The sequence below is a fragment of the Leptonychotes weddellii genome, chromosome 7 (assembly GCF_054177405.1).
Source record: "Leptonychotes weddellii isolate Sample4059 chromosome 7, ASM5417740v2, whole genome shotgun sequence".
Taxonomy (NCBI): domain Eukaryota; kingdom Metazoa; phylum Chordata; class Mammalia; order Carnivora; family Phocidae; genus Leptonychotes; species Leptonychotes weddellii.
The window spans coordinates 114,689,212-114,698,264 of record NC_138375.1 but is presented as its reverse complement, the minus strand read 5'-3'; the positions used below and the strand labels follow the sequence as shown (position 1 = coordinate 114,698,264).

At 42.1% G+C, this 9,053-nt stretch overlaps 2 protein-coding genes across 2 annotated transcripts in view; both read left to right on the top strand.

Annotated features, from left to right (window-relative positions):
* Positions 1 to 1,647, top strand: part of PCBD2 (pterin-4 alpha-carbinolamine dehydratase 2) — a 39,301-nt gene extending 37,654 nt beyond the window's left edge. Inside the window, exons 3-4 of the mRNA XM_081827039.1 lie at positions 54 to 134; positions 1,382 to 1,647. Of these exons, the coding sequence (XP_081683165.1) occupies positions 54 to 134; positions 1,382 to 1,477 (177 nt within the window). The 3' untranslated portion in view covers positions 1,478 to 1,647. The remainder of the gene's footprint in view (positions 1 to 53; positions 135 to 1,381) is intronic.
* Positions 1,648 to 4,536: 2,889 nt separating this feature from the next.
* The window catches only part of CATSPER3 (cation channel sperm associated 3), a 42,134-nt gene continuing 37,617 nt past the window's right edge, over positions 4,537 to 9,053 (top strand). The window contains exon 1 of the mRNA XM_006731010.3: positions 4,537 to 7,952. Coding sequence (XP_006731073.2) covers positions 7,852 to 7,952 — 101 coding nt within the window. The 5' untranslated portion in view covers positions 4,537 to 7,851. The remainder of the gene's footprint in view (positions 7,953 to 9,053) is intronic.

Here is a 9,053-nt window from a genome sequence, read left to right as displayed (position 1 = left end):
GGTCCAGAGTAGAGGGCAATGCCACTAATCAGTTTCAGCTTCATCTTATGCAGGCATTTGGCTTTATGTCCCGAGTTGCCCTGCAAGCAGAGAAGATGAATCATCACCCGGAATGGTTCAATGTGTACAACAAGGTAACTAAATTGCCTTATTTGGGGATCACCTTAGCTATGGAGTTTAAGAAACTCCATTCTTCCTTGTTATCCTATGCAGGGATGTGTCAAGTGTCATTGTGCTTAGGAAAGCATTCTCTTATTCTTTCACTGAGGATCCCTGGGTATTACTGCAAATTAGTAACAAATTTTCCAATCTGCTCAAGACAGCAGTGACCAAATTCTTTATTTTCATGCTTGTCTTCTACTGAAACTAATATGAGTTAGTTGGGCCAAATTAAGCTCCTGAATTAAACTTGAAAATGAGCCATGCAGATAAATTTTATACCCTCCTAAGATAAATTTTTGAAAGTAATGGTAGCAAATAAGAGAGAGATGGCCTTATTTAACTTACTGAAATAATTATGCTCAAGAACTGTGCTTTAAAAATAACTGTTTATTAAATTCTACATTCTAAGTGGGAACTGGCCTTCTTAAGACAAAGAGCAGGCTAAAAAGATTTTAAGTAGTTTTTAAGGGGGCTCAGTAAGAAGAATCATGGTCTCCCCCCTCCATCCCAAATGTCCTTGCCTTTATGGTCATGCCATTTGAAATATCGTCTAGATTTCTATGTGGTTCTGTTTGTTTTTTTTTTTTTAATTCTCTTTGAAAAAAGAGAACATTTCTTGATGTACTTGTGATTTATTGGAATAATTCAGAATATGCAGGTACCATGATAAACTTTTCCTTCCTACTTGCCTCTCTTTGTTCATAATTTTGCTTGTACTTTTTAATTGATTTTTCAAGAAGCCACAGTCTGTTCCTCCACCCCACCCCACCCCGTCCCACTTCTCTAATTTGGAAATGGGCTTTTCTGAACGTAGTTGCTAAGACACTACATTTGATAGCTTGGTCTTTCTCAGTGGCCTGAAAATAGTCGTGTAATTAAAGTAATGGGAGTTAAAATGGAACCTTAGTCTCTCTCGGGCTCTCTTTTTTTTTTTTTTGAGAGACAAGATTTCAGATTCTGGCAGCTGAATTGCCCTTCACATGAGAGGACCTTTTTATCCCTGGGCGGCTGCTGGGCCCAGCCTGAAGCAGACTGTGCCCCCAGAGTTTATTCAGTTTTGGAAATGCTGTGCTTATTCATAATGTAGTATTTTGTAAATCATTTAATCTCCCCAATTCTGAAATGTGAATGTTGAATAATAGATTGATTTCCAAACCACCCAAGATGAGAACCATGAATTGCAGCTCCAGGTTTGAAAAACCGCTTCTGTGTTTCTTAGGTGCAGATAACCCTAACGTCACACGACTGTGGTGGACTGACCAAGAGAGATGTGAAACTGGCCAAGTTTATTGAAAAAGCAGCTGCTTCTGTGTGATTGCTTCCAAAATGGATGTCAAACCCGATGCACGTCAAACCTGATGCACATCTTGCCATCATGTATGTGGAAGGCAGTTCACATGAACAAATTCAGTTGTCAATTTAAGCTCCCCTTTTGAACAGTCTTTTGTACAATTAGTGCTTAATTACAAAATGATTTAAACTTGAGCCTGAGGATTTTTCATTATTTCTAATGAAAAAAATTCTTTCTGTATTTTTTTTTACATAAAGTAAACCAACTCAGGGAATTATATTAATGATATTCAAAGAGAGAAATAGCATTCTTAAAGCCCAGAAATTGGGATGGGGGAGTATGCACACATTTTATAACCCAGAAATTCAAGTGATGATGGTGACTTTACCAATCAATGCATTGTGTTGGAGAATAATTAGAAGGTAGAAGAAGAATGGTGAACTCTATAGGTAAATGGTTTTAACCATCTATAACAATTCTTACGATGCTGAAGTTGATTTGGATTGTAGCTGCTATTTTAGCTAAGTAGTTAGATTACAAAAGTCACAGAAAATGGGTAAGCTGTCTTGTTTTATCCTCTTCAGAGAGGGATTGAAGGAGAGGACAAGTGTCTTAACAATGGCCTCTGGCACCTTAGGGCAATATAAGGTTTCACTGTCACAGTGACCAACTTGCCAGATAATTATTTGACTTTCTGCGTTAAGGAGGAATTAAGGGTCATTCTTTAAAATCATTTGCAGTTCGTGACTCCTGAACTGAGGGTCTATAGCCACTAAGTTAGAAGCTACTGAGTTTTTATCCCATAATGAGCTCTATTTATTCTGTGTGTCACTGATAGGGGTAAAATGGAATATAAAGTAATCTATTACTTAAAAATTACAATACCAGTGTTCTTTGAAGGAACTCAGGAATGTACTTATTATTATTTTTTAAAGATTTTATTTATTTATTTTAGAGAGGGAGAGGGAGACAGAATCTGAAGCAGACTCTGCACTGAGTGCGGAGCCTGATGTGGGGCTCGATCGCACAACCATGAGATCATGATCTGAGCCGGAACCAAGAGTCAGACACTCAGCCAACTGAGTCACCCAGGTGCCTCAGGAATGTATTTTTTTTTTTTTTAAGATTTTATTTATTTATTTGACAGAGAGAGACACAGCGAGAGAGGGAACACAGCAGAGGGAGTGGGAGAGGGAGAAGCAGGCTTCCCACCAAGCAGAGAGCCTGATGTGGGGCTCGATCCCAGGACCCTGGGATCATGACCTGAGCCGAAGGCAGACGCCCAACGACTGAGCCACCCAGGCGCCCCAGGAATGTATTTTTTTTTAACTTAATTTACTTTTAAAAAGATTTATTTATTTGAGAGCTTAATTTAATTTTTTAAAGATTTTATTTATTTATTTGAGACAGAGAGAGAGAGAGGGAGGGCATGAGCAGGGGGAGGGGCAGAGGGAGAGGGAGAGGCAGATCCCTGCCCAGCAGGGAGTCTGAAGCGGGGCTGGATCCCAGGACCCTGAGATCATGACCTGAGCCGGAGGCAGATGCTTAACTAACTGACCCACCCAGGCGCCCCATGGAATGTACTTATGAATAAGATTAGAATATAGATTTAAAGAATATATATAAATATATATCTGTCCAAGGAAGGTGTGTTAATCCCTTGAAGCATTATGGTGGCAGGATTTAACAGGGCTCATCTTTGTAACCCACCTTGTTTCAGAGACCAGAAAAATCTGTATGTTACAACAAGCAAACTTTCCCTCCCCACCCATCCCTGGCCCCAATCAGAAAAACCATATGGAAACAGGACAAGGAGGCTGAGCTCTCTGAAGCCAGTTCTTGGTTGGATCTGTTGGCTGGGGAGAGACCCGTACTGTCAGTTTGCCCTGTGGATATGAAGTACACTCTCCGTATGAAGAGAGACAAGAGCCGCCCAGATTCTGTGGCTGCTGGGAGATGCAGAATTGGTACTTCTTAGAAATTTTTTTGGAGGAAAAGGCAAACTCCCCCCCTTTTTTTTTTTAAAGATTTTATTTTATTTTTTTAAAGATTTTATTTATTTATTTGAGAGAGAGAATGAGAGAGAGCACGAGAGGGGAGAGGGTCAGAGGGAGAAGCAGACTCCCTGCTGAGCAGGGAGCCCGATGCGGGACTCGATCCAGGGACTCCAGGATCATGACCTGAGCCGAAGGCAGTCACTTAACCAACTGAGCCACCCAGGCGCCCAAAGATTTTATTTTTTAAGTAATCTCCACACCGAACCTGGGGTTCAAACTCAAAACCCTGAGGTCAAGAGTTGCATGTTCTTCCAACTGAGCCAGCCAGGTGCCCTGCATTGTGTTTTCATAACTCTTTCCTATATTATAGATTTGGGAACTTTTAGACATTTTATTACCAGAGATTTTTAGCTCAGTGCTTCAATTTTTTCACATGAATTTTTATTTTTTTATTTAATTTTTTAAAGATTTTATTTATTTATTAGAGAGAGAGAGCACGAGCATGAGCTATGAGGAGGGGCAGAGGAAGAGGGAGAAGCAGGCTCCCCGCTGAGGAGGTAGCCCGATGTGGGACTCGATCCCAGGACCCTGAGATCATGACCTGAGCCGAAGGCAGCCGCTTAACCGGCTGAGCCACCCAGGCGCCCCTCACATGAATTTTTGAACATGAACAAATTTAAGCATATCTAAAAGTAAAGTGAATAGTACATTGAACCCTTATGCACTCAGATTTAACAATTATCAAGATTTTACATCAGTTACTTCATATAATTCTCCATTTCTCTTTTCTTTGCTAAAGCATTTAAAAGCTTTAAAATTTAAAATCCCAGACAGCATGTCCTTTTACCCCTACATCCTTCAGTAAATATCTCTAGAAAATATGGTCGTTTTCTTGTATAAACCATAATGCTATTATTTCACCTAACAAAATAAACCATGATTCCTTGGTATCACTTAATACCCAGGCAAAATCAGATTTCCCTGAAGGTCAGGAATGCCCTTGGACAGTAATTTTGTTTTAATCAGGGTCCACATGAAGTCCACCCATCACATCTGGTCTCTTTATGCTTTTAATCTAGAGTGAGCAAGGTCCCCTCCCCCGCCCCCCCGGCCCCTCCCCCCCCCCAAATTTCCCCATGTCATTGACTTACTGTAAAAATGGGATCAGGTGTCCTGTGGCGTATCCCACCTTCTGGATTTGTTTGTTCCCTTTGGTGTCATTTAACTTGTTTCACTGTACCCTGAAACCTTTCCCCTTATTTTGAATGTAAGCGTGAGAGGCTCAGCTTGTTGGCTGGTAACATATATACCACACATTAGCACAGCGGAGAGAGCAGGATTTGGCTTGTTATTGCAGTGGTGAAGACCCGAGAATGCATCTGCTAATCAGCAGTTACATGAGGGTTTGACATCAGGTCCTTGTTAGGGGTTGTTGCATCTGCTGGAACTCACAGGCTTGACTGCAGAGATCCCACAGTAGAAGGCTGTGGAAGTACTCACCAGGGTAAATTCCAACAGAATGAATCTCCAGACTGTTCAAGTAACTGACATTTCAGCCTCAAAAGGCACTGTCAACGTTGGAGGCTCCCAGGTTCCCTTCTATTCCAAATCTTTGTGCAATGGCAGTGGCTTTTCTGATGTACTAAGCTTTGGTTTCCCTCCCATTTTCTTTCCAAATGATCTCTGGAGTAGAGAGGAGTTCCATAGACATGAACTGTGACCCTTTGGATGACCTCCATAGGTAACAAACCAGGTGCCGGCATGTTTGACAGTTCCCTTTTCTAAATTGAAGTTAACGTTGTGAAAATAATGGTTACTTCCTGGCATTGGTAGGAGTTAGGAAATCTTTGGATAAACAGAATGAGCATGGTTCTTTATGTTTTTGCTCTAGACAGAAAGCAGCATGTATATTGTGTTTGGACCCAAACCTGACTCCCATTAATGTCCTGCAGGACTAGTGTAAGTACGGAGCAGTCTATATGCTCTCTCATCCAGTGTTCAAAAATAGACTGGTTGAACTCTAACTTTCAATTTTGTGGAATTTCCTGCAAAACACCAAGAGCTGTAATAGAGTTTGGCTATCATATGTGAGCTTTTTTTTCAGTGCCAGTTCTTGGGACAGGTAAAGGAGTGACTCTTGGCCAGAAGACTTGAGTCACCAAGCTGCCATGCCTGCTGACTGCTTACGTCCCCAGCTGTGTGTGGTTGGGGGGGTGGCGCCCACGTTGGGCACAGTGTGAGTTGCTGCTGAAAGGGCGGAGGAGGTGCCCCTTTGGCTTCTTATCCCAGGGTGCCTGTCATGCCCACCTGTCCGTGAGAAAATATGGATGATTTCGGTAGGCCCTGGAGAAGCTTGTCACGTCTGATTGTGCTCACCAGCTGGAGTTCCATTCCCAGACTAGATGTGTTCATCAGTGACTTCAGAAACCACATTCAGCTGTGCTTGGCTGTGCTGATGGGGCATTCTAACAACAACTGGACTTCTCTCTGCTGCTTCCAGCTGGCCATCTTTCCTCACCCCTCCAAGCATCATGAAAGAATTCTTTACATCCTTAATCTCCTCTCCATTTCTCCCCCAAAGTGTGCTTTGATGCTTCAAGAGGGAAGGCATGGAAGTATACCATTGGGGTTCCTGGAGATGGACTTCCACCATGCTCAGCTGTTTGAGTGAGCGTAAGGATCCCTGATGCCATTCATTTGTATATTCCTACAGCATACACCTACCAAGGGCCTTCTATGTCCCCCAACTTGAGTAGACACATTGATGTATTGGGGCAGGTGGAAACAGATTCAGGTGGAGAACTAATTCAGGCTTTCTCCCAGCAGCTGCTCCAGGTGGCCACTGTGGGGATGTTGGGCATGAGCCCAGAATGCATTAGGGGCCATATGACCAAAGGAGGCAGTAGGAGGTATAGGAGGAGCCGATCCCCGAGGAAGAGAATGTAGAGTGGGAAGATGAGGCTGAAGTTTGAATCTTGGGGACATGAGTTGAAGTGATTCTTAGCACTTCACTGTTGATGATTTTAAATGCAGAAATTGAGTAAATAGGATGTTATTTCCCAGTTCAGTGTATTGGTTGCCTACAAGAGTGTTTTCCTACCAGGAATAGTCATATACATTTGTTTTAGAATGCCTGGGACTACAGAACTATTGCAGTGATTACTTGCTTTTTTTTTTTTTTTAAAGATTTTATTTATTTATTTGAGAGAGAGAATGAGACAGAGAGAGAGAACATGAGAGGGGCGAGAATCAGAGGAAGAAGCAGACTCCCTGCTGAGCAGGGAGTCTGATGCGGGACTCGATCCTGAGACTCCAGGATCATGACCTGAGCTGAAGGCAGTCGCTTAACCAACTGAGCCACCCAGGCACCCCATTACTTGCTTTTCTTATGGCTCAAGAATTTATGTTCCCAGGAATGTGACCAGTTTAGCCACTAAAGGTTTAGTACAACAGAGGGCTACCCAGATCCCTCTGTCTAGATTTGCCTTGGAAGCCAAAGGGATTAGGAAAGGAAAGCAAGGAGAATATATCAATCCCAAGAATTGAGCAAAAACCCTATGGCTCTTGTACTTAAAATATCTCAGCCGCACAGCCTCATTCCCTATGCTTTAGGAGGGTCGTATATGCACGTTACAGGCCCCCCGTAAGCTAGTGCTGGGCATGGCTGACCTTCTGTGTTCCTCCTTTTTCTTGTGTTCTAGCCCCAACCCATCAAAATCTTTTCTGTCCATCCTGATGTTTCCAGTCCTGTGCCCTGGATGTATGCTCTTGGCTCTTAGAACCCCAGAGAACTTTGTTTTTCCCTCTTACATGACCCTTAACTTAGTCTTAACACATTAGTAAGGGATTTTGTCTATCAGATGTGGATACTTCTTTTTTTTTAAGATTTTATTTTTTATCTGAGAGAGAGAATGAGCAGTGGGGAGGGGCAGAGAGGGAGAGAGAGAGAAATAGACTCCTTACTAAGCAGGAAGCCCAACGTGGGGCTTGATCCCAGGACCCGGAGATCATGACCTGAGCCGAAGGCAGATGCCTAACCAACTGAGCCACCCAGGCACCCCCAGAGAAAGGAAGGGCTTTTGTCTGCTCTAGCTCTGGTATCTCCCAGATTTAGCCTGGAGTTTCACAGTTTCTGTGTACTTGTATCCCTTTCACTGAACTGAGGTGCTTAGTCTCCCTGGGAAGACAGGATCTCAGCATAGATCAGCTAGGGAGTATTTGACTCTGGGGGCCTGCAGGCTAGTAATATATTAGAATGCCCAAGAACGACATCATAAAGCAAGAGTTCCTTTTGTGGGCCCTGCTCTGTGGCCTCTTGGAATCTAGATGCCACGGAAATCCCTAAGCAGAGATTTTCTGTTGGATGATCAAAGCAAGGAATAAAAATTGAGAATTTGGAAAATGTCTCAACAGTTTCATTACCAGAACAATACAAGAGTCACTTCTAGCTCGCTGTTGGATAATCCATCAGTGGCGTTCTGTGCGAGATTCGGGAAATTTCAGTAAATATTCTTTCTTTCTTTTTTTTTTTTTTATTTATTCATGAGAGACAGAGAGAGAGAGGCAGAGGCAGAGGGAGAAAGAGGCTCCCTGCAGAACAGGGAGCCCGGTGCGGGACTTGATCCCAAGACCCTGGGATCATGACCTGATCCGAAGGTAGATGCTTAACTGAGCCACCCAGGTACCCCAAATGTTCTTTGTTTCTACTGCTTGTTAAGAAACGTGCAAATGGCAGCTTGGGGGCATTTGGCTGCCCAAAGCGAGTTGCATGCCCTTGACGGTCTGCCTCCTCTCAACTGGTGAGGTTGGTGAAGGCTCAGCCAAACATTTTGCTTCTTTGGCTTTAATATCATGACTGGCTAGTTAAGTCAACATTCAGTCACGCTCTTACTTGACCCATACACTGAATTTTACTCTGTTTAGTCCTTTTATCTTTCTGTCCTTTTTACTTTGCTTTTATTAACTGCTGTGTTAGAAAATTGGAAGGTTTTTTGGAGGTAATAGACCTGATCTCAAAACAGACAATGAAAATTATACATCTTGTTTTTATAGATTATAAAAGTACATACATTCTGTATTTACTGTTAGGAGAGTGTGTTCATTTGTTACATGTAATGAGAAAAAATAATACATACTTTTTGAGAAAAATTGGAAAGCATAGATAAATATAATATAACCAAGAAAAAGAATTACTGTAAGCTTACCATCCATAGGCAGACACTGTCAACATTTTGGCAGGTGTCTTGCTCAGTTTTTTCTACCTGTTTTTGCACAGTTGAAATAATACCGAGTAGAGAATTTTATATCTTGTCTTGTTTTTGTGTTTTGCTGTCCAGTGGATCATAAACATTTTTTTAAGCCATGAAAAATGCATAGGCATATTTTAGTATCTATATAATATTCCATGAGATGGATATGCCATCATGTACTTAACCAGTCTTTCTTGTTAGACTTTTAAATTAAACTGTTTCCAAGTTCTTGCTACTGTAAGTAATGCTGGGATGAACATGTTTGGCCAGAGCCACTTCATTCCAGATTGCATTCTCTTGGGGTAGGTTCCTTGGATTGGAGGTTAAAAGTAGTTCTAAGGCTTTTTAGAGGAG